Source organism: Gadus chalcogrammus, chromosome 17 (assembly GCF_026213295.1).
Source record: "Gadus chalcogrammus isolate NIFS_2021 chromosome 17, NIFS_Gcha_1.0, whole genome shotgun sequence".
NCBI lineage: Eukaryota > Metazoa > Chordata > Actinopteri > Gadiformes > Gadidae > Gadus > Gadus chalcogrammus.
The window spans coordinates 17164680-17188742 of NC_079428.1; the positions used below are offsets into that span (position 1 = coordinate 17164680).

General features: G+C 46.6%; 2 protein-coding genes across 3 annotated transcripts; one reads left to right on the plus strand and one right to left on the minus strand.

Moving 5' to 3' along the window:
- The first annotated feature begins 70 nt into the window (after positions 1–70).
- On the plus strand, positions 71–11149 carry LOC130369811 (procollagen C-endopeptidase enhancer 2-like). The gene is made up of 9 exons (XM_056575368.1): positions 71–155; positions 2441–2549; positions 5706–5964; positions 6642–6766; positions 8300–8436; positions 8848–9647; positions 9737–9820; positions 10227–10397; positions 10692–11149. The coding sequence occupies exons 1-9, from the start codon at positions 94–96 to the stop codon at positions 10820–10822; spliced, it is 1878 nt and encodes a 625-aa protein (XP_056431343.1). The 5' UTR covers positions 71–93; the 3' UTR covers positions 10823–11149.
- LOC130369666 (transmembrane protein 272-like) lies at positions 11020–19284 on the minus strand. Of its 2 annotated transcripts, none has more exons than XM_056575177.1 (5): positions 19196–19284; positions 15149–15290; positions 14543–14593; positions 12331–12537; positions 11020–11718 (listed from the first exon to the last, which is right to left on the minus strand). In XM_056575177.1, the coding sequence occupies exons 2-5, from the start codon at positions 15210–15212 to the stop codon at positions 11510–11512; spliced, it is 531 nt and encodes a 176-aa protein (XP_056431152.1). In that variant the 5' UTR covers positions 15213–15290; positions 19196–19284; the 3' UTR covers positions 11020–11509. The 2 variants fall into 2 exon arrangements, with proteins under 2 accessions (XP_056431152.1, XP_056431153.1); XM_056575178.1 differs by having other exon boundaries at positions 15149–15274; positions 19196–19221.
- Between the last annotated feature and the right edge of the window lie 4779 nt (positions 19285–24063).

The window sequence follows — 24063 nt, forward strand, 5'->3', positions numbered from 1 at the left end:
CCCCTCTCCTCTCTCCTCCCCCCTCTCCTCTCTCCTCCCCGTCCTCATCACTCTGTCGGCTGAGAGGAGATGGACGTCTGGCTGTGCAGTTTGATGGCCCTTGTGACCGTCGCCCTGGGGTGGACCAGTGCGCAGAGTGCCCTCAACCACACCAGGTAGGGGATAGAGGGGTGTGTGTGTGTGTGTGTGTGTGTGTGTGTGTGTGTGTGTGTGTGTGTGTGTGTGTGTGTGTGTGTGTGTGTGTGTGTGTGTGTGTGTGTGTGTGTGTGTGTGTGCACTAGGATGAGGAGCAGGTCCTGTCCCTGTGTATAGCTCTCATGGATCGGTTGTGTGAGTACTAAATTGTGTGTTTTTGTGTGTTGGAGATGACCAATCAACATGCCCATGTGGCACCCGTTTTGTATGTGTGTGTGCGTGCGTGCGTGCGTGCGTGTGTGGGTGTGTTTCCTCTCTTGGTAGCAGTCTTAAGGGACTAAACTGTGGGATGGTGTGCTGCCCTCTCACTGAGTTATTCCTGTAGTCTGTGTCAGATTTGCCCGGTCTTGCCAACTAGCAATGCTGTTCTGGATCTTTGTTTGAAAGGTAGACTGGTCTTCCATTGCAGAAACATGGTACATGGTACTTTGCTTGTTAACTGCATTTGCCAAAGTCGTGGTCAGTGAACCCCTCTTAAAACCTTACAAGAGGTTTTAAAACCTTAAAGGTCTTTAGAGCTCCGCTCAGCCCAGAGATCAGCTGCCTTGCCTTGAGTTACCCACAAAACACCAGGAACCCTGAATAGATGAAATCGTGGTGAAGGAAGTTGCATAGAATCTTCACTGTTAAAGAATAACTTCAATACTAAAATCAAAGCTCTAGAAGGGCCAGAACCAGTCATTGCAGTCGCTGTCACTGGCTGAAGCCACAAAGCGAGATACCTGAGTGGTCCTGTCCAGAGGTGTTGCAGTATCCGCCTTTCTGGCTGGTTTACTCGTTCCCTTCAGAACGCGCTGCTTCTGGTGTCTGTAGCTTTAATGCAAATGAGCTGCTGCCCAATGAGCTGTCAGACTGAACCACAGCATGGAGGAGAAGGGATTGTTGCCATGTGCGGACTCCTGGAGCTCTATATCTAAATCATATAATATAATATTAATAATAATAATATAAAATATAAAGGTATCTATATAATATATCTAATATCAGGGCCAAAAGCTATGTGCGCCTCGGATAATATTATGAATCATAAAGACTGCGTCTGACGTCTCTGGCACTTCCACAAGTAAAGACTCTAGTGGGGGATATCTCGGCCATGGTTGAGAAGAATTGGGGGGAAGGAACTTTGGCCTTGACTCCCTGAAGTCCATATTGAACCGCGACATGGAGGAGAGAGGGATTGAACTCCGGGAGCTGAGCTGCCGGACTGTCGGCGGCAGCTCAGCTCCGGGGGTACAATCCCTTCCTCCTCCATGTCTCCTCCTCCGGGGGTCCAATCCCTTCCTCCTCCATGTCTCCTCCTCCTCCGGGGGTACGATCCCTTCTCATCTCAGAATGTATAATGTATTCCGGGCTAAAAGTGTTAGCCTGATGTTAGCCAGCAGGACTTATTGACAAGTGGGTGTGGTAGACTAGTGGTTTAAACCACACTGATTTAAAGATTTACAGACTCAAAAGTGATCCGTCTGAAACCCTTTGAAGTCAGCTTGGAGGCCATTGTGTGTGTGTGTGTGTGTGTGTGTGTGTGTGTGTGTGTGTGTGTGTGTGTGTGTGTGTGTGTGTGTGTGTGTGTGTGTGTGTGTGTGTGTGTGTGTGTGTGAGTCCACAGAGTAGGAAGGGACCTCTGCTCCCAACAGTTCCTACCGATAATACTGTTGAAGAAGAATGCACACACATTCATGTGTGTTTAATAAAAATGATGTTTGTATGTTATATATAAATCAATATCATGTTTGCTCTCAGCCCTACATGTTGACCCTTTCCGCTCCCCTTCCTTCCTTCTTTCCTTCCTTACCCTCCCATGGATCCCTCCCTCCCCACTGTCTTCCTCCCTCCCTCCCTCCCTCCCTCCCGCCTCCCTCTCTCCCTCCCTCCCTCCCTACCTCTCCTCCCTCCCTCCCTCCCCCTCCCTCCCCCTCCCTCCCTCCCTCCCTCTCCCCTCCCTCTCTCCCTCCCTCCCTCCCTCCCTCTCTTTCTCTCCTCCCTCCCTCCCTCTCCCCTCCCTCCCTCCCTACCTCTCTTTCTCTCCTCCCTCCCTCCCTCCCCCTCCCTCCCTCCCTCCCTCTCCCCTCCCTCTCTCCCTCCCTCCCTCCCTACCTCTCTTTCTCTCCTCCCTCCCTCCCTCCCTCTCCCCTCCCCCCCTCCCTCCCTCCCTCCCTCCCTCCCTCCCTCTCTCCCTCTCCCCTCCCTCTCTCCCTCACCCCTCTCTCTCTCCCTCCCATCCCCCCCCCCCGCTCCCTCCCTCCAGGCCGGTCTTCCAATGTGGGGGTCACCTGGTGACGGACTCAGGCTTCGTAGCGAGTGAGGGCTTCCCCAACCAATACCAGCCCAACAGTAAATGCACCTGGTACATCACCGTGAGTCTGCCCCCCCCCCTTAAAGCAGGGCATTACCGGCAAACAAAGAGAAACCCCACAACCTCCAAGATGGAATCAGGGATCAGGTTGGGCATCAGACATGCCCTGTTGGTCATGACTGAGTTGCGCGCGTCTATTATCTCTATTGTCTCCACTTTCTCTCAGACTTAGTGCGTTTTACTCACCAATAGCTGACGGATGGTGATGCCTTTCAAACAAATGAATACCAGAACTACAAAGATCCTAAATCGTCCCTTCAGCGCCTTTAGAAAGGGGCAGTGGCGGCTGGTGGTTTTTAAAGTGAGGGAGGAAGGACTGCGTGCTTGGTTTCCATTGGCCTGCTTGCACTGTTGGTGTATGGTGGCATAATAATGTGAGACTCAAGTTGTTTCAGGGTGTTTTGGTGAACTACAAAATAGCAGGGAGGGAGTTATGTGAATAAAATGTATACAAAGCCACCAGTGGCATCACTGTAATTTGAGAAGGAAAGGATGCAAAGCATATTAGTCAAATCAGGCCTACTATTGATTTGTAAAAGTAAATAAAAAAATCTGGGCCTATCATTGGGCCTATTTTTGCCCTCACTGACTGAAGTTATTTAGCTATGTTTATTTTCAGTTACAATTGCTTGTAATGCTACCAGTAAGTCATGCGTACCTAGCAAACCATGTAGCACACACAACACTGACGTTGCCATTACTTCTGGTGACCTTGATTTTTGGGAAGTGGTCTACCTCTTTCTTTGGTCGCTAACTTAGCACTGTAACTGAATGAATGGAATGATTTTTGTGATAAGACGTTAACAATGTCCTCCGTTTCCAATGTTTCCATTGTGCATGGAGGATCTCGCTATCGCAGATTTCACTTGCTCTGCGTCTCTCAGACTGAGCACCGCGGCAATGCAGACCGGGTTTGTTATCGATAGCGTTGCCAGATTGGGCAGATTTCCCGCCCAATGATAATTTTTCCAGCCTAACATGGTTAAAAGTAGCCCAGTTGGGTGGGAAATCGGACCAATCTGGCAACACTGCTCAACATCCAGGGATCCTCCTTATTGGTTCATAGCGCAGACGGATAGATTTTTGCGCGAATCAGACCCCTTAAGGTCCCACCCACTCAGAGGAGGATTTTCCTCCTCTCTCCCATTGAAACCCATGTTATCCACCGGCCGCCAGTACTTTCGGGAAAATGAATGGGAGTCAACGGAGGCTGACGGAGGACTTTCCTCCCTGAAGTAATTGTCAATAGGCGATAGGGGGTGCTAATGTCCCTTTACCCAGGGAAACGAACATTATATAGTCAAAGGCAATAAAGTAGTCATATTTAAGGGCATTAATTCATTACAATAGTCTGGGCAATCTACATTTTTTATTCTCAACAATGTTAGGGAGGATCTTCCTCCCTCTCCTCAATGGAGAAGCCTCCACTGGAAAGGGGTGATGGTATCACAACCCAAAGGTTCTGGGTTTGATGCCCCTCTGCTCAGCGAGGTGTCTCAAGGTGACGGTGGGCTGAATGTCTGAGAGTGTGTGTGTGGAGGATGGCTGGTCGAGGCAGCCTCACCTGGCCGGGTCTGCCTGGACTCTGGGGTGGGGGAGGCTGCACACCTGTAGGGCATTGGGTCATCAGTGCACAGGTTGTACCAGCCGTCTCCACACACGGGGATACCGCCTAGATGGCAGTGGAGCACCATGCTCCATCTTCAGCATCAATCAACCAGATGTGAAGGGGGGAGGGTAGTCATGGCCTTTGCTATACTGGCCAGCGCAGCAGATGCCATGACTACCCTCATCCACACACACCGTCCTTAAAGATCTGTTTCATGTCCTGTCAGCCGGGTTGAAGAATACAAGAGTCTTCTAATGGCGGCATTACCTGTGTTCATCAAACGTTGAATTAGAAACAGGATAATTAACCTTCGCCCAGAGGGCCTTCCACTCATCAGCCCACCGTCTGATACACAACCTCATAAGCGGACTCACAACAATGAATCGAGTGGATTGGCTCCAAATTGTATTTAGGGTCGCCATTTGAGTCGTCATCTCACTTCCACTGCCACAGTGCCACGTCCTTCAGGGAGCTCACGCACCCTGATACTGACCGCTTCTCCTTATAGGCTGAGAGGGAAACTGGAATTCAGGCTTAGAATGAAAATAGAATTAGGCTTATAATTGGATTTCAGGCTGATAGACACATACACATACATTAAATTAGGGATGTGCCGATCCGATCTACGGCACTTATATCGGCCGATAATGGCCCAATACGCTGGATTGGAATCGGGAGGGAGGACAAAATAATATCCGATGCACGCAGCGTGTCACGTGATAACAACAGACAATAACACAAGAGTAAAACAAAGCATCGCACTGACGCTGGTATCGGCAGACAGCCAAAGCTGCGGCATCGGGGTCGGTATTGGAAGGGAAAGTGGTATGGGGCTATCCCTTGATTAGATAATACACAATACATCTTTATATTTCTGAATTGAGGTGGCCCCTGGTCCACAAGTTGCCCCCCATTTGCTCTTATCATTGCAGATTTTCTTTTTTTATCTATATATAAATAAAATATACAAACAACAAATATACGGTAATTGAAATATATGTAAAGAATTGGCGCTAATGTGTTATCTATTGTCCAAACATAACATGTATTCTATTTTAATTGTAGGCCTGTAGAACCCTGTTTCTACAGCCTTGAGGAGGAACAGTAAGTGTGGATCGGTGCTGCTCTGAACTGAAGCCACATGAGAAGTGTCCTAACCCTAACCCCTATCCCTAACCCTAACCCTTAAGACTCTCACTCAACAGCCCTCTTGTGTGACTTCCTGCCTCTTTTCTATTGAATAACATCTCACGGTAACACAATCACAATAACTAATATTTGTTCAACTGTACTAATATCTAATCAATTGTAAATCTCTGCTCCCCCCTAACACACTCACACATCCGTGTGTGTGCGCACACCCACACACACACAAACACTCACACACAAACACGCACACACCAACACACACACACACACTCCAATTACACACACTTACACGCACACACACACACACATGCATACGTGTGCCCACACCCACACACACACACATACACACACAAACGTACACACACTTCCACACTTCCAAACACCCCCCCCCCCCCCCAGGTCCCGGCGGGCCACGTGGTCATGCTGTCCTTCCGGCTGTTTGACATGGAGGCGGACGCCACCTGTCGCTACGACTACCTGGACGTGTTCAACGGACACACGCGCCTGGTGCAGCGGCTCGGACGCTTCTGCGGGACCTTCCGGCCCGGGGCGCTGATCGCCACCTCCAACACCATGATGCTCACCATGGTGGCCGACGGCAGCACCGCCGGACGCGGCTTCGTGGCTTTCTTCAGCGCCGGGAAGCCCCACGTGGAAGGTGTGTTCATGAACCTCACACACACATACGCACACAGGAACACACACACACACACACACACACACACACACACACACACACAGGAACACACACACACAGACACACACAGACATGAACAGACCCCCACACACACACACACACACACACTAACACACGCACACACAAAGGAACACACACACATACACACAGACACACATGAACAGACCCACACACACACACACACACACACACACACATGAACAGACACAAACACACACACAAACGGTAGTAGCAGTTATTTCGGCCTGAAGTGTGAAGTGAGTAGAACAAGAAAAACAACTAGATCAACAGCAATGTCGTTGTATGTGTGGTGCAATGTTTGTGTGAGCATGTGTGTATAATGTGTGTGTTCTGTGTGTGTATGAGTGTGTGTGTGTGTGTGTGTATGTGTGCGTGTCTGAGTATGTGTGTGTGATGTGTATGTTCTGCGTGTGTATTTATGTGTGTGTGTGTGTGTGTGTGTGTGTGTGTGTGTGTGTGTGTGTGTGTGTGTGTGTGTGTGTGTGTGTGTGTGTGTGTGTGTGTGTGTGTGTGTGTGTGTGTCTGTGTGTGTGTGTGTGTTCTGTGTTTGGGTGTGTGTGTGTGTGTGTGTGTGTGTGTGTGTGTGTGTGTGTGTGTGTGTGTGTGTCCCTCCCCAGAGAACCAGTTCTGCGGGGGCCGGCTGACCAAGGAGCAGGGCTCCGTCCAGACACCCAACTGGCCCACCTCTGATTACCCAGCAGGCATCAGTTGCTCCTGGCACATCTCTGTGGAGCCCAGTAATGTGAGCCAATCCCCATCCCGCGCCCACATCCCCCTGTAGGCCAGGGCTGCCCTCCACTTTACTGGCTCTTGTGCGTGAATCCGGTTTAAGCTCAGCGCCGAACGTGGAACAGGTGTTGAACCAGGGGCTGAACCAGGTGCTGAACCAGGTGTTGAACCAGGTGTTGATCCAGGTGCCGAACCAGGTGTCGAACCAGGGGCCGAATCAGGTGCCGAACCAGGTGCCGAACCAGGGGCCGAACAAGGTGTTGAACCAGGGGTTGAACCAGGGGCTGAACCAGGGGCTGAACCAGGTGTTGAACCAGGTGCCGAACCAGGGGCCGAACCAGGTGCCGAACCAGGTGCCGAACCAGGTGTTGAACCAGGGGCTGAACCAGGTGTTGAACCAGGTGTTGAACCAGGGGCTGAACAAGGTGTTGAACCAGGTGCTGAACCAGGTGTTGAACCAGGTGCTGAACCAGGTGTTGAACCAGGGGCTGAACAAGGTGTTGAACCAGGTGCTGAACCAGGTGTTGAACCAGGTGCCGAACCAGGTGTTGAACCAGGGGCTGAATTAGGCATTGAATGAGGTGCCGATTCAGGCGTCGAATCAGGCGTTGATTCAGGTGTTGAATCAGGTTTTAGACATCGCAAGGGTATGTTTAAGAGCATGTGTGTGTGTGTGTGTGTGTGTGTGTGTGTGCGAATGTGTGTGTGTGTGTGTTTCTGCAAGTTTGTGTGTTTGCGTTTGTGCAGGCGTGTGTGCGGGCATGTGTGTGATTCTGTGCGTGCGTCTGTGCATGTTTCCGTATGTGCCGGTGTGTGTATACTGTATGTTTGTGGTATGTGCGGGTTTGTGTCGTGTGTGCTGTGCGTGTGTGTGTGTGTATGTGGTATGGTTGGGTGTCGGAGTGTGTGTGCGTATGTGTGTCTGTGTTTATGTGTGTGCACTTCCTTCCCACCTGCTGACTGTGGCCTTGTCGAGGATGAATAGCCTCTTTGAGGAGGCGTGTGTGTGTGTGTGTGTGTGAGAGAGAGAGGGAGAGAGATAGAGTGAGAGTTATAATGAGAGAGGGAGAGGGAGAAATGGAACTGGTGTGAGAGAGAGGGAGAAAATATACATATGTACTGCATTTATGAATTTATTATCTTTATTTCCATGTTTTGGCAAACGTTTTATCATTTAAATGCAAGTCAATAAAGCTTGATTGAGTTGTATTGAATAGAGCAAAAGAGGGAGAGAGAGAGAGAATATCTTTCTGTACCTTCTGTAGATGTAGATCTTTGGCCTCCACAACCCACTCGTTCTAAACGTGACCAAATCATTCATCTGCACAAGAAAACAATGTTTTATTTTTTGTGTATATCATTGTGTGTCTCTGTGCGTGTGTGTTTATGTATGTGTGTGTCCACGAGTGTGAGTGCGAGTATGTTTCTGTGTTTGTGTGTCCGTGTGCGTGTGTGTGTGTGTGCGTGAGTGTGCGTATGTGTGTGCGTGTGTGTGAGTCTGTGTGTGTGCGTGTGTGTGTGTCTGTGTGTGTGCGTGTCGTAACAGGTGATCGAGGTGAAGTTCGCCAAACTGGACTTGGAGCCTGACACCTACTGTCGCTACGACTATGTGGCGTTCTTCAATGGTGGCGAGAGGGACGACTCGCGGCGCATCGGGAAGTTCTGCGGGGACACGGCGCCGGGGTGAGGATGAGGAGGAGGCCGCGTGGCCAGGAAACCACGTTGGGCTCTTTGACTCGCTGTACTTTCACATGCCAATCTGAGTAGGCAATGCTTGTCTGTGGGTGTGTGTGTGTGTGTGTGTGTGTGTGTGTGTGTGTGCGTGTGTGTGTGTGTGTGAGTGTGCGTGTGTGTTTCACCGTGTGTGTATATGCTTATTATCCACCCTTTCTCTTCTGTTCCTATTTTTGACCTTTCATCAGATTTTATTATTACTGTTTTATTCTATTCTGTGGTCGGTTTTATTTTCCTCTTTTCTCCTCCCCTCTTTCCTCTTGCCTCTCCTCCTCCCTTTCTCCTCCCCTCTTGCCTCTCCTCCTCCCTTTCTCCTCCTCTCTTCCTCCTCTCTCGCTTTCTTCCTCTTCCTCTCCACAGAACCATCGTGACCAACGGCAACGAGTTGCTGGTGCAGTTTGTGTCCGACCTCAGCGTGACCTCTGATGGCTTCATGGCGTTCTACTCCAGCGTGCCCCGGGGGGCGCGGGCCCCCGGCCCTGGGGGGGACTTCATCTACAGCCCCAACACGGTCTCCAGGACCCAGAGACCAGCAACCCAACCCACCCCCAAGCCCACCAGACCCACCCCCAAGCCCAGACCGAGACCTGGGACCAGACCGGCAGCCAGACGCCCTGTAGCTAAACCTAAAGCTAAACCCAAAGCAGCTAAACCTAGCGCTAAACCCAAAGCAGCTAAACCTAGTGCTAAACCTAAAGTAGCTAAACCCAAAGTAGCTAAACCCACCCCCAAACCTAAAGTAGCTAAACCCCCCGCTAAACCCAAAGCAGCTAAACCAACTCACAAACCCAAAGTAGCCAAACCCACCGCTAAACCAAAAGTTGCTAAACCTAAGGCGTATAAGCCCAGGATTAAAACTACAGCAAAGCCATGGCCTACTTTCAAACTTAAAGCCACGGCAAAAACGAAGTTGAACAAGTTCAAACCGACGCCAAAACCAAGCATGAAATCTACAGTAAAGCCCTCGAAAGCTAAAGCTAAGGTTAAGCCCACCCCAAAACCGCTAGCCACGCCAGTGAGGCCGACTCATAAAGGAGCGGTTCAAATCGGCGCTAAACCCGTGGTGAAACCTAACATCCAACCAAAGGGCAAGCCTAAAGTTCCAGCTAAACATGTAGACGGCAAGACCACGACCAAGAAACCAGCCCTGATTAAGAAACGTAAGTGTCAGTGGAAGTGCATTAGATACAATGTTTACTTGTGTGCCCATGAGTTTCTGGGTCTTCATTGACTACACGTTTCGCTGCAGTTCTAGCATCTGTGAACCCGCAGTGTAACCAAGCGTGCAAACGAATAGGAACCCTGCAGTCCAACTTCTGCCCACAGGACTACGGTGAGTCACCTCCATCCTTATCTCGTATCTGAAGTACTACCGTGTCATTGAAGAGCCTTGGCCTGAAGCCAAAAACAGAAAGATGCCTTGTTTCCAATTTCATTAAGAAGTATTCCACTGCTGAGGAACACATTTACATGAGTGGGTGGACCTTTTAAGGGGATTTATTCAGTGTATTTCTGCAGTACACATGGTGCCTTTTTAACACTTCAGAATAATATTACGTCACCCTGAGGCGCAATCCTGGTTCACGCTTCAAAACATTGCTCTTGCATCATAAACAGTGCAGCAAAAGCAGCATGTGCCTTCTTTGGCCTGGTGTTGGTATTTGAGGCTGTACTCTCCCAACCCTCCCTCACTCTCTGACTCAGCCCTCTCTCCCCTCACCCTCTCGTCCCACCCCCAGTGATCGCGGGCAGGGTTTCCTCTCTGACGCCCGGGGCCAGGGGCAGCGTGGTGGCGGAGGTGTCCGTTATCAAGGCTTACAAGACAGGAGGCCTGAAGCTCCTCAAGACCGGTCCCGCCGTCTCCGTAAAGCTCAGCTCCACCTGCAGGAGGTGTCCTGGGCTGCAGACAGGTGAGGCTACGGGCTAGGGCTCCTACTGGTGTGTGTCGAGGTGTCCCTGAGCGAGACGCCTCACCCCGACTGCTCCTGACGAGCTGGCTGTCGCCTTTCATGGTCGACGCCGCCGTCGGCCTGTGAATGAATGGTTGGAAGACGCTTGGATTCAAGCGTCAGAAAGATCCCCTCAATGTAAATGTGAATCGACCAGCCCCTACCGTCCGTAGTCCTAACCTGCCTGCTGTCCCAGTGCGATAGACGAAGGCCTGCTCCTTAACAACATGTATCTGAATCCACCCCCTCTCTCAGGTCGGACCTATGTGTTGATGGGGAAGGTGGACTCCCAGGGTGGAGGACTGCTGACGCCCTCCAGCTTCACTCTCCTCTATAAGCCCGCCCACGCCAAGGCGCTGGCCAATTACGTCCGGAAGACCTGCTGACATCACTGGCCTGGTCACTAACCAGAGAAGCAATGCTGTCCCTACCTCACCTTTACACTCAAATAGAGGGGAAATAGGGTCATAAACATCCTGTATGAATGACTAAGGGTAGAAATACTGACGTCAACAATATGAAAACGTTTTAGAACGTTAAGAGAGAAATAAACGTAACAGAAGATATTAGAAGATATTTTGTATGTACATTTTATTTCTGTGATTAAACGATGCATATCATTTATCGAAAGGCAGTGGTTGGTATATCTTCACCGTTAACTTTAACAATGTTCATACATTGTATCAGATTTAACTTAAAACATTGAAAGATTCTTTCTCGCCATGTAAACAGTAACATAAATATAAACAAAATAATTCTAGCTAAAATTCCAAACTCTCCCTACTGCAAAATAGCACATTAACACTCACACCATCATTATGATCGTCCTATTGCATAGACATGTCATTACTGCACAAATCAAAGAAAAACTAAATCATGGAACAAACTTAAAAAAGCTTCAATCATGATTCTAAATTATCTATGGCTTCAAATGTGGTCGTCTCCACAACTCAGTGACTTACAGTACAACCCCATTGTATCATCACCATACCTAAAGAGAAAATGGGCATCGTTCTTAAAAAATGGCAACAAGCAAGACTATATTTCTAATTTGATAACCGCGGGCCTTGAGTCTAGACGTTGTCGTCGGGGTCGGCCCGGCCGAAGGCGCAGAAGCACAGCAGAGTGCAGCACCCCCCGAGCAGGAACAGGCCCAGCAGGATGTACAGCAGCGTGGTGGTCCAGAAGGCAAACAGGTACAGCGTCTTGTGGCAGTACGGCTCCACGGCCGTGGTGGTGTGGTTGTAGTTGGGCTGGTAGATGGAGTAGATCCACACATTTCCTGTAGGGACGACGGCATGCAGCACAAGAAGAGTCATTTAAAACAACATGCTTACTGTTAGCATTAACCATTAACCAGAAGCGCGGGCATGTGATTGAACACACCACCCGCCTACTGTAAGAACCGGTACAAACAGCAGCAAGCGGTCGTCTTCTAACAGGCTATTAGCTTTCCTGGTATTGCTCTGGGAGCAATTAGGGTCGATTGGGTCAATTCCACTCTTGTAAACGGGTGGACACAACAATGCACAGGCTTAATGATTTAATGTATTTTAAAGGCACTTCATGACAGTCCATTTTTGTATTTATTAAGAAGGAAAGAGGGGGGGGGGCAGAGTGGACGACGCTGCACAACAGTTAAAGGAATCCACACCACGGTCAGTAGATTGACCTCATATCAGACCTCTAGTGCACAGTGGCACGTGAAGGCTAACTAACAGAACACCTTTCAATCAGAGAGAGGAAGTGAGATATCACCAGGCACAAGAACTTAATCAAATGCTTTTTAAATGCAGTAATACAATGGTAAACATGGTTCTGTCCTGTGCATATCATACGATCCATCGTTCCACGACGAGGGTCGTGTGAACCAAGGACTACAACGGGAGCGTACCGGCGATGAACCAGCAGAAGAGGAAGAGCGAGGTCAGGGAGTTCCAGGTGGCACACACACGGCCGAGCGCCGTGCTGGAGCCGTCCTCCGCCTGCTGGGAGCAGGGCAGGCAGCTGAGCAGGCTGAGCATCAGGCCGAACACCCCCACCACCACCAGGTAGACGGGGATGAGGCGCTGCCGGGGACACTGGTGCAGGTACAGGGAGCCTAGAGGGGACAGGACTCAGAGTGAGGCTCAGCCTCAGCCCCCCCCCCCAGCAGGTAGAGGGGACACTGGTCCAGGGAGCAGAGTGAGGGACATTCTTTCTGCTGATTATTTTCTATTTGTATTGGTTTGTTTTCGTGTTCTTCTACTACTAATCTTGGACTCATTGCCTCCCCCTGCTGGTCTCTCTTTGTGGTTGTCCATCGGTCTGCTTCCTGCCTTCTGGCCCTGCTCCCCGGTTCCTGGTTGGGTTTTTACTGCCCAGACTTGCTCGGCTATTCAGTTTGTTCTGCCATGTTCCTGCCTGCCTGCTTGTCCGCCCTATTCTGGATTTATCTACGTTTTTACTTTGCCTGCCCCTGGACTGCTCTCCTGAATGGGGACCTGGCTTTCCTTTATCTTTTGGCTTTTGTCATCAGCGGCCTTGTGCCCTTTTTGTTTTCCCCATTTCCTCCTGAGAAGTAGATAAATATTTTTGAGCTTCTGCATTTGCATTTGGTTTCAGTTTTCGCATTAAGCTGGCAACTGTCCTGTACTTTATTTTTGCATCCACGTTTCTGAAATCCATAAAGAACGTGATGGATCCATAAGGAGTCCATAAAAAACGTGATGGATCCATAAGGAGTCCATAAAGAACGTGATGGATCCATAAGGAGTCCATAAAGAACGTGACGAATCCATAAGGAGTCCATAAAGAACGTGATGGATCCATAAGGAGTCCATAAAGAACATGATGATCCATAAGGAGTCCATAAAGGTCACGCAGTGCTCCTCTGCCTGCTCGTGGTCACGGTGCCTGGGTCTCCCACCCATGGCCGTCAGTATTGGTTCATAGACTCACCACTAGATCCATGGCGGTCAGTATTGGTTCATAGACTCACCACTAGGTCCATGGCGGTCAGTATTGGTTCAGGGCCTCACCACTAGATCCATGCCCGTCAGAATTGGTTCAGGGCCCTCAGGCCTTCTGAGTTATTCTGTTATAGCACTCCGGAGCTCGCGCTAACCGTCTTCTCCCTGAGACCAGTCCGACCGCCGGCCGGGGCTACCCACATGCTGCCTGACCCCCCTCCTCTGGGCCCTGCCATTCATATTCATATTTGTTGCCCTCGGTCGCTGACAGAACCATCTGATCTTAAAGGGGACAGGTTATACCACCAGTAAGTGTGAGTGTGATTAGCCCTAGGGCTGCTCTGCTCGATTGTGGAAAGAATCATAATCACGATTATTTTGGTCAATATTGAAACGATTATTTTTGAGTTTGAAAACAAGATGCATTTATTCAGCAAGTCTCTCCCAAAAACACTTTGTAACTGAGGACTTTTAAATGTTGCCTTGAAAAACGACACAAAATGGTCAAAAAGAAAATGTTCAAATCTAAAGTAATGTACAGATATGTATCAAACTGTTCTGTAATTTCTATAATACATTGAATTAAAAAAATTGAAAGAAAATTCGAAAATCAATTCGTTTTATTATCGTTAATCTCTTCTGACATCCCAAGTGGGCGTATCCACACTCACACCTGATGGTGTAATAGGTCCTCTTCAGGTGGGGAAATGGGGGTGGGGACAGGGTTGTCCCTGGTGTGGTGTCTCTCTGAGGACCACTGGGGACAGGGTTGTCCCTGGTGGGGTGTCTCTCTGAGGACAGGGTTGTCCCTGGTGTGGTGTCTCTCTGAGGACCACTGAGGACAGGGTAGCCCACTAAAAGGCTTATGAATGGATTATCTTTATATACACTGGATGTATTGGTGGAGGGGGGAATCATACAGACACGGGTGATCTATAGCAGTTTAGTTCAGTTTGAAATTATTCATATTGGCCTCTTCTAAGAAGATAAATTGAAAATAAATAAAGTTGCATCTCTAAGCCTCATATTCTGGTTGCATTATTTCCCAACCACTGTCAGTTCAAAGGTTTAGACCGCAGGCCATGCACAGGAAGTGATGATGGTCTTGTGATGTCCTGTATTGGGCAACAACATTAAAAATGAGCGTGAACTCACCGATGACAATCTGTGCCACAGGGAGAGCACACACCATCAGCTTCGACAGTGCTGAAAATAAACAGAAGGAAGCTGAATGACTTTGCTGTTGGCCAGCAGTGCATATATTTTTCTACATTATGACATCCAACAACTAGTGGGTCCCTAGTAGTGGTTAGGAGCAGGATAGTCCCAACAATGCTTTCCCATGTATGCCCATGTATTTATATCACAGCATATTCTAGTACTTCTGATTGGTTGATAAGAGTCCATGGGTCTCTTTCTATAAAGGGACACCTCTTCCTTATAGCAGTCCAAAAGCAATGCGTTACAAATCCAACATTACCTACAGTGGTCAAATACAGCTATCGACCAGATGTTTCCCAATGCAAAAACAATATGCTCAAAGCCCCCGGATGATTCAATATAATTGCTGCTTTAAGTCGATTAATCCCAATAATATTATAGATATTAGCGGAATAACCCACTCAGAGATGTCCTTTTCGCCGGCCACATCACAAGCCCAGCTGCATGTCGTTTTAGGGCCTGTTGGTTTATTCACTCCACACGTGTCTTACTGTTGGTCTCTACATCTAGGAGGCACTAAAGCATGTTCTCTACACTCACCGAGTACGGCCGTGGGGGGCTGGGGCCGGTTGCGGAGCCGTCCCATAAGAGCTTGACTTGACATCGTCCCAGGAGGCTGTCAATCTCACACACACAAACCAAAACACACACACACACACGCACGCCCTGTAGTGACAGAGCTCTGACACACACAGGAATCACAGGCAAATCAATTTTCACATGAACATTTTACCACACAACTCCTGCCCCGCCCTGGCAAACATGTGCGAGGTTCAACACACACACACACACACACACACACACACACACACACACACACACACACACACACACACACACACACACACACACACACACACACACACACACACACACACAACCACACGAGATCTTCAGCAGATAAGTTCAAGTGTTTCAACACACACACGATTTTCTTCCTATATTTACAATTCTCTCTACGAAGCCGGTGGAGCAACATTCTCTCCTAGCATTGTACCTGTGTTGGTGTTCGTCCCCCCTACCTACTACCTCTTAACAAAAGAAGGGGGGCAAGACGTTATGTTAAGTTGGGCATGTTCACGCAACGCAAAGACCACGCAGTCGCTTCGACGTAGTCATGAACCTTTATGGTTCTACGTCGGGTTCACGTGTCGCTATGCATGTCCGTGGTAGAGAGAGAACAAATAGTTGATCTTTGTCTGTGCATGCTATTACTCTACAATTGGTCTACTACTAGAAGTTTTGAATATGGTATGGCATGGATTCTTGCAACTTGAAAGCTGAATACGACTCAAACAAAGTGCAACAAAAACACAAAATGACCATGATGACCGAATAGAAAAAGTCTCCACTTTTTATGGATAACTAGTGAGTAATAAAAAAGGTTACGGCTGTGAAGGCAAAGGTTACATGTTTTGCCTTTAATTTTTTTTACATGCAAAGCGTATTGCCGGAAATTATGTAGTTAGCGGACCAATCACAGCCCTTGCGGCTGCGTGGCCTCGACGCAAGGTGAAAACACTTTTGGGAGGCGCACGTCAGGCACTTGCGGTGGACGCAAGGAGGGTTCGCAAGGGCGTAACGGGTCCTTAACCCCCTTGCGTTGCTTCAACGTGGAACCATAAAGAGCCCTTTAGTCAAGAGATCAGCTGCTGCATTGATCAACCTCGACGTACATTGATTCTTAAAATGAAGAGGTCTAAAATCGTATAAATTGTTGAATATTCCTGAGCAATCTTCATAGTATTTTTGTATACAATTTATTAGAGGTGACCCTTTTTGCTTATTTTTTGTGTCCTTATTTTCACAGTGAAGATTAGTTTAATTTCATGTTCAATATTCTTGAGCATTTTTTATTTATGTATGGAGGTAGACTATATTTTAGCCATATTTAGCTTTTTTAAGATTCCTCACATGAACACCTTTACACTTTATTTTGTTCATCCATACTTTGGACCAGAATTTGAGTGTGTAATAAGAAAAGTAAATAATTAAAAAGAAAATATTCTGAAACCTAGTTTGTTGCCCATGCATCACACATTGTTTCATTGCAATGTAGTATAGTAGAGCTATAATTGGGAGAAAAAGCTGGTAAGCAAAGTAAAGGTAAATCAGTTAATACTGAACATGTCTTCAGTGATGTTTGGTATAGTAATGTCAATTAACAGGGCAACACTCGCTATGGGAACGAGGGGGGCACAAAACTCAATCAAAGGGCTAGAGAAGGTGTTGTGCCAATCTCTGCTACCCGTCAAATTCTGCTACCTAGTGGCTCTGCGCATGCGCTCAAAATGAGTGGGCATATTACCATACAATGTATCTCATTGTAAATTTTAATGCTTTTTAAATTGTTTTCTTTTGGTTGGTGCAGTGTGAATTGTGCAGTCGGTGGGCACATTTTGAGTGTGCTCAATATGGCCATGATAATAGCGCTGTATATATCTGCAAGAAATATCTCAAAATAAAATAAAGATTGCTTGTTTTTATTATTGGATCTTTTGAATAGTTATTATCTATTTAATATATGAACCCACACATACAGAATCCAATTCACAAATATATTCAAGTTTTTTTTTACATTATATACATTGCACACCCTACATTATATACTGTACCCCTAAAATCGTCAATAGCCTATATACGTTATAAAACAGAATCAACAGTGTACATGGGGTGAGTAGTGATGTAAAATAACGTGATTCTGCTGTGGGAGCATTATTTGATAGAGGCAATTGGTCTATACACATATTGTACCCTTGACATCTTCAATAAAGACGTTATAAACCAGCATCAAAATATGCTCCCCCTTTTCTTAAAGTTTACATAAGGTGAGTATTGGTGTAAAATAACGTGAATCTGCAGTGGGAGAATTATTTGATTGAGGCGACTGGCCGACAGATCAAATACGCTTGTGACGTAGGGTAGCGATCAAAAGAGTGGCGAAGTCACGCCCCTTCCGGTAAAGCCCATGGGACCTATGACATCGAAAAATATGAATGGGTTTCAATGGAGAGAAAGTAATTTATAATCATTTTCTGGTCCCAGTCTTTATATGCCCCGGATAACACATATGTTGTTTGTGGATTTAAATGATAATTTTTCATGTCAAGAGTTTGACCGTTTATTGTGCAAATGTTCAGTTAAAGGCTGTAGAGAAAACACAATGTGAAAGACTACATGTCTCGTGCCGTCACGCTCCCTGCGACTGGCGTGGACAAGACCGACAATCTCCCCATCAGCATACCTGAAACTCTCCACATGCCCCCAGTTATAAAGGTTTTCACCTCTTTCGAAGCTTTTATCCTCCCCTTGGAAAAAAGCTGTGAAGTGGAGCAGAGAGATCGACATTAGTTCCAAGTTCGGGTGGTGACGTATATCATTCGCGTCGAGAGCAGCGAAGAGTTGTAGTTCACAAAGCGGCTGCACACAACAAAACCTAACAATATCAAACTTTTTGGCGAAAACTTTTAGTTTTCTTTGCATGAAAATTATCATTTAAATCCATAAACAACATATGTGTAATTCAGGGCATATAAAGACTGGGACCAGAAAATAATTACTTTCTCTCCATTGAAACCCATTCATATTTTTCGATGTCATAGGTCCCATGGGCTCTGCCGTAAGGGGCGTGACTTCGCCACTATCTGACAAGGGATCAGAAATTGGCAGAACCACGGCCCTGCGTTTAAGGTCATGTTTTCAGTGGTTTGCAAATAGAAAGACTACCATACGTTTTCGTCGTTGTAATGTGCATTTGCTGATCAAAGTTTAGATATGGTAAGGTGAGGTACGGGAACTTGGGACGTTTATATTTGACTCATTTACGTTTATTTCAGACACGTTTGCGTAGACAGGATGCTTGGTGGGCGCGGCCGGCTACACACACAGATAACGTTGAGGTTGACACAACCGTTGTATTTGATTTTGTTGATTGAAATTTAAAAAAAGGTATGCAGTGATAGGTAGGACTTTAAGTCAGATGCGAATCATTTATTCGATTATTCTGAGCCTAGCCCTGTTTATAGGCCTACAAGTCCCAGCCCAACAGGTTGGACCGCATCTCTCCAGAATCACGTTCTCGCGTCTGTTGAGGTCCGAGACGTCAGAGCAGATCTTTACTTTTAACAACAGCAACATCATCTTATAAGGTTCATACAACAGAAGTAACGCTGTCCTGGTGGGCTGTCACATGGCTCCTCTCGGACTTTAGGTTGAACTTATCCCCGACTAGGAGACGATGTTTTCCCCTCACGTGACAGCATGAGGGGTTAATAGAGTTCTTAACTCATTTAGATACTGGCAGGACTAGCGAGCTTGTCAGTGTTCATGTGCTCGGTGGCTTTGAAATGGTAACTTTTGTTTGATTAAACAAATGTTTTTGAAGTTATCTGACCGAACCTAAAGTCATAATTTGCATGCAACTGTGGACTGCCTGACGTTACCGTCCCAGTTTCCCCTGAGCCTATACAACGTTTAAATAAGAACTGATTACAGTTTTGTAAATGTAATGAGTTGGGACTTGCTAGGAATACATTTATTGTAAAACAGGTCCTGTGCATCGTTTCATAGGAAGTTCGGAACTCTTACCTCCGTGTGTCGAAGAAGTGCCCCTGCTGAGGAGTGAACTACAGCGGCGCTCCTCAACAGACGGACCTCATCGCGGGACGGTATCTGACCAGGGGCGGCGCCAAACGGTTGCTTGCCGTTGCTATAGCAACTCCAAGCAATTACTCAGAAACCCCAGAGCAGCCCCTGATTTTTTGTCAAACTCAAACAACATATTTGAAATAATGCCATTTTCCGTAAAATGGTATTAAATAAGTTCAACTAAACCTATGGCCGAATGCGGTACCCGTCACCATACCGACCATTCCTGTCATATGAATCACCAGATTAAGTGCATAATCAGTGAGTAGCGTCAACATTTCAGGGCAGTGACTGGACTGTCGTTCAAATCAACACGAGTTAGCCTGGGACTCTCCTCTCCTCCCCTCCCCCTCACCGTGCCCAGTTCCCGAGCGTTGGGCATGCGCACACTCTGTAAGTGACATGAACAGATTAAAAAAAAAAAAACATACACACAATTAACACAAACTATCCCAAGCAATATGTACAATATTAATTAATTATTATTTAATGTGCATGAAACAATAATTTCATTAATAGCATAGTCTTACGAAAAATAAATAACATTTCAAATATGCGGACATCTCGCGGCGAGATTATCAGTCAGAGATGTTCGTTGCCGGCTCGTTGGCGCTTAAAAAATATGGACAAGTTTTTACTATTTCGAAAGAAATCAAGTTCAAACACGACTCGCGATGGCGAGGCTGAGGATACGGTACCTCCTTTTAGTTAAAATAATATAATTAGCATAGGCTTATATGTTTATACATGACACATTTTGGATGTGGGCAATGTCTGAAGAAACGGAAGAAAATATTGTAGCCTACACAGTTCTGAATTAGCAATACAATGTTAGCACATGCTTGCTAGCAATGTTGGTGTGTTAAACCGTATGGATTAAAGTGGAATATTGCAAGACGTCCTGTGATCAAGACATCGATTTAAGGTAGGCCGTTTGGTTATTAAGTTTGCCCGTCGCAGCATATTGACTTGGGGCCCATGTGATTTTGTTTTGAAGTAGAACTAGATTCTAGGTTTGGCTCATGCCAAAGGATGGGTTCATCGTAGCCTGGTATGATCCGCCCTTAATAGAAGTATTATGAAGTATAATAGTATCAACAATAATAGCAACTATTGTATTAATGTTCCACATAGGCCTACATTTGAGAGGTATCGCGCAACTAATGTGAATGCTTTGGAATGTACCGTGGCGACGGTGGGTCTGAGATGTGCAATTCACCACTATTGACAGGACAGCTAACCTTGTAGTTGGGGGACTGCTGACGGGCTGTTGATTGAGAGAACTATGTTGTTTGTTATATGTCGTGTGGCCGCAGTGCCACCTGGACTAGCAGTGAATGTGTACATGCCGCTGGGCTATTTTCATGTTGGCCTTCTTAAATATCTTCCTCTATATTGTTCTATGTCTTTACGTCTTTATGTCTGTGCGTGTGTGAGGGAGAGGGAGAAAGATAGCGCACGTTGAACTGTCAAATGATACGATCACACTCAATCACAGTGGTGCGATTAGTCTGTGTTGTTACTGTACTGTAAACTTGCCTCGTAAGGGACCGCAACCACCCCAACCCGTGCCGAAAATGTCTTCCCGGCCGTGCCTCTGCCAAATTCAGGTGTTTTGATCAAGGTTTTTTTTTTTGACCAGCAACCTCTTGAATTCATACAGCAACTGTTAAGCAACTGCAACAAATTATTTCTGGCGCCGCCACTGTATCTGACATGCACGCGCAGGGCACCTCCCCCTATGACGGCACGGCACCTTACCTCACCTCGGAATGGTATCATGCACGCCCAGGCAGGGTGTCTCGCTGTGGGAAGGGGTCTGACGGTTACGCGCAGGGCACCTCACCGTGGGACGTGAATCGGACGTGCACGCGCAGGGTACCTCGCTGTGGGACGGGGTCTGACGGGCACGCGCAGGGCACCTCACCGTGGGACGGGAATCTGACGTGCACGCAAGGGCGTAACTTTGGTCTGAGAAGTGGCAGGGACTTAATAGTCCAGGGGGTCTGGGGCAGGCGCGTGCCGCCGCAGGTGGGCGGCGAACTCCCTGCAAAAGCATGCTCCCAAAAAAAAAAGTTCCTCAGTAAATCAGTTGATGATCCGAGTTTATTTTTAATAATGTGAATGTCACATTAACTATCTATTGTTTCTGTAGGCTTTCCGACTATTTTTGGTCTGTTGATATCGAATTGATGGTGGCGATTCTAGTTGAGTTTAACGTGTCATGCAATGTGGGGCAGCGGAGCTCAGCGACCTCGTCCCTCCGTATGTTTCTCGCATAACCCTGCAGGCTGCAATAAGAATTGCAATCCGCGCTATAAAACGCCCATATGGTCGTTAAGTAGTCTGCCCCATGGTCAAATTCTACTGTTGTTGTTTAAAATCGAATTACTCCGCCTGTATCTTTCGGCATTGAAGCCTATTTATTTATTTATTTCAGCAGATATTAAAATTGTATACCTGATTTCATCAGCTGTTATTGAGAAATATCCGATTTCAAAAGTGTTGTTATTGAGAGATTTGCACACATCGTCGGTTCCAAGTTCCAAATCGAAGGTCTGCTTGATTGATGACAAATTTTTGACTTTGCAGAGTTGGTGTTTCCATTGCACATATGGCTATTCTAATTAGCCCGACATCATGACGAGTGTTGCGGATGGCACTTCAAAAGCGTGCAGTGACATTAGGCTATAGTTTATTTTAATTTCTTACTCGAAATTAGTTTAGTTGATTTGTTTTAATGTTGCTGAAAATATACATGTTAAAAATATATATAAATTGTGGGTGTGGTCATACGCCAGTAGTTTCTGCCCCACCGAGATGAAGGGAAAAGAAAAGAAAATAAATAGTGATTTGAATACAATTTCCTGCGTTTCTACATACATTTAGGGACTATGGTAACCAATACAAAATCCGGGAAATAATTAAGTTCGACATCATGCTAAATTCTGCCCGAATAAATATGCATCATCAAAATGAATCAAACTTTTAATATGAAGAACATTTCTTTATTCATTCATCGTATGGACAGAGGTCAGTGAACAAAAGCTACAGATGTAATCATTTTCCTCATTTAAAGGTGATCTAACATCATCAGGCCCTGAACAGGCAACTGCCGCACCTCCACCTCATCTGATCTCTTATATGAATAGGGTGACCAGATCCCAATTCACCAGATGTGGGACAAAGACTACGTTTGTGTGGGACAATGTGGGATACCAATGCATCGAGGTAGTCTAAAATTCGATTCTGCCCTTTTGCCTATAACATTACTATGCTTTGCCACCTCGTTGATTCAGTAGCACATAACGGCCTGCAAATAAAAACTTAACAAATATATCTTATTTAAAAGGAAATTTAGAAAACATAGTAGGCATGGAGCTTTCATGCTATTGCACAGTGTCTAAAGTTAACACACCTGTATACAATCAAACAGAACACACAGTCAAGTATTGTACTTTAATTTGCCTTTTCTCCAACCACAGAGAGCAACAACCTAACCCCAGCACAACTCAAGGGCCGGACCGGGGAGGATTCTCCCGGTGGCTATTAGTGTCCCACTCCGCCCCTGGTGCACCCTATGTATGTGTCAAAACAACACAGTCTCACTCCGAGAACGTCAAATACCGACTGTTGGCAAAGGCCCTTTAGCGTCGGTGACTGACGGGAAAGGTACCCTTTTTAGTCGGTCGGTGACGGTAAAGGTACCCTTCGGCGTCTTCTGCATACGGAATGGGGGGTGCCTCACTACGTCTCTAATTGACGCTGTCAGCATCTTTCCCATTGGATAGACAGCATCTTTCCAATAATGACCGTACATGTTCTGTACGGTCATTATTAAAGAGAAGCCTGATTCTAAGATATGCGTGTTGGATGGCTATGGTGTAGGTCTGGGAATAACTTCAGGCCAAAATCTTGCAAGCGAGCCGCTGGGTGCAGGTGCAACGAGATGGAGCACTTGCTGAGTCATTTCCTGTAGGGCTGGAGCCACAGGTTGAAGCGTATGCGTCCTTTGAGACCCCCTTTGATATATTAGAGACCTCAAAGTAAAGCTTACTTAAATGTCGTCGACCCAGTCACCTATTGCATCACTTCCTTTAGGGCTTCGGCCTCCTAATTGATCATTGTAGTATAATTGAATGCCCTCTTTCATATATATGATACCTCCACCACTGGGACGTGGCAACAATTCTCCAAATCCATATGGGGAGGGGGGGGTGATGCTTGTGGACAGTAGGGTTGTACACTAGACATAAATAGGAAGAAAACTCAGGAGAAGGAATGACCTCTCATAAATATTTATTTAATAAATTGTTTCAAATAACCCTGCCTCGTTAAATCAATGAGCTTGGTGTTTTGCTTTCAAAAATAGATTATAGAAGAAGTCTAAACTGCAGAAAATAAAAACATCCAAGCTGCCTTATAAGGATACCTTGGAATATCCGTCTATTTTTTAACCATCGGACCCTAGTTTACGACAAAAACAACACAATTTACGGCAGCTCATTTGCCGCGTGGTTTTTAGAGCCATGTAAGGATAAGAGGGGCTGGTGGATAGCAACCACCATAGCAACCATGACGGTGAAGTGACTGGATTCAGCCCCGTTGAAAAAAATAGAATACCACCCTCAGGAGATTAATGATATTTAAATGATTATGACCATGAAGTCTTTATTTGCATGGGTTTACATTTCGTTCTGTGTAGCATGGAAAAATCTGAGAAACACTCTCATTTGGAATGCATTGGTTTACATTTCTTTCTTTGGAGCACAGTTATTTTTATTTATTTTCAGTTTTTGAGGAGGTGC

Excerpts from the sequence above, each read along its gene's own strand:
- LOC130369811 (XM_056575368.1), top strand. The coding sequence starts at position 94 with ATGGCCCTTGTGACCGTCGCCCTGGGGTGGACCAGTGCGCAGAGTGCC. Across the intron at positions 6,767-8,299 it reads TCTCTGTGGAGCCCAGTAAT|GTGATCGAGGTGAAGTTCGC; the intron begins GTGAGCCAATCC and ends GTGTCGTAACAG. Across the intron at positions 9,821-10,226 it reads CTTCTGCCCACAGGACTACG|TGATCGCGGGCAGGGTTTCC; the intron begins GTGAGTCACCTC and ends TCCCACCCCCAG.
- LOC130369666 (XM_056575177.1), bottom strand. The coding sequence starts at position 15,212 with ATGTCAAGTCAAGCTCTTATGGGACGGCTCCGCAACCGGCCCCAGCCC. Across the intron at positions 14,594-15,148 it reads GCCCCCCACGGCCGTACTCG|CACTGTCGAAGCTGATGGTG; the intron begins GTGAGTGTAGAG and ends GTTTATTTTCAG. Across the intron at positions 11,719-12,330 it reads CTTCTGCTGGTTCATCGCCG|GAAATGTGTGGATCTACTCC; the intron begins GTACGCTCCCGT and ends TCGTCCCTACAG.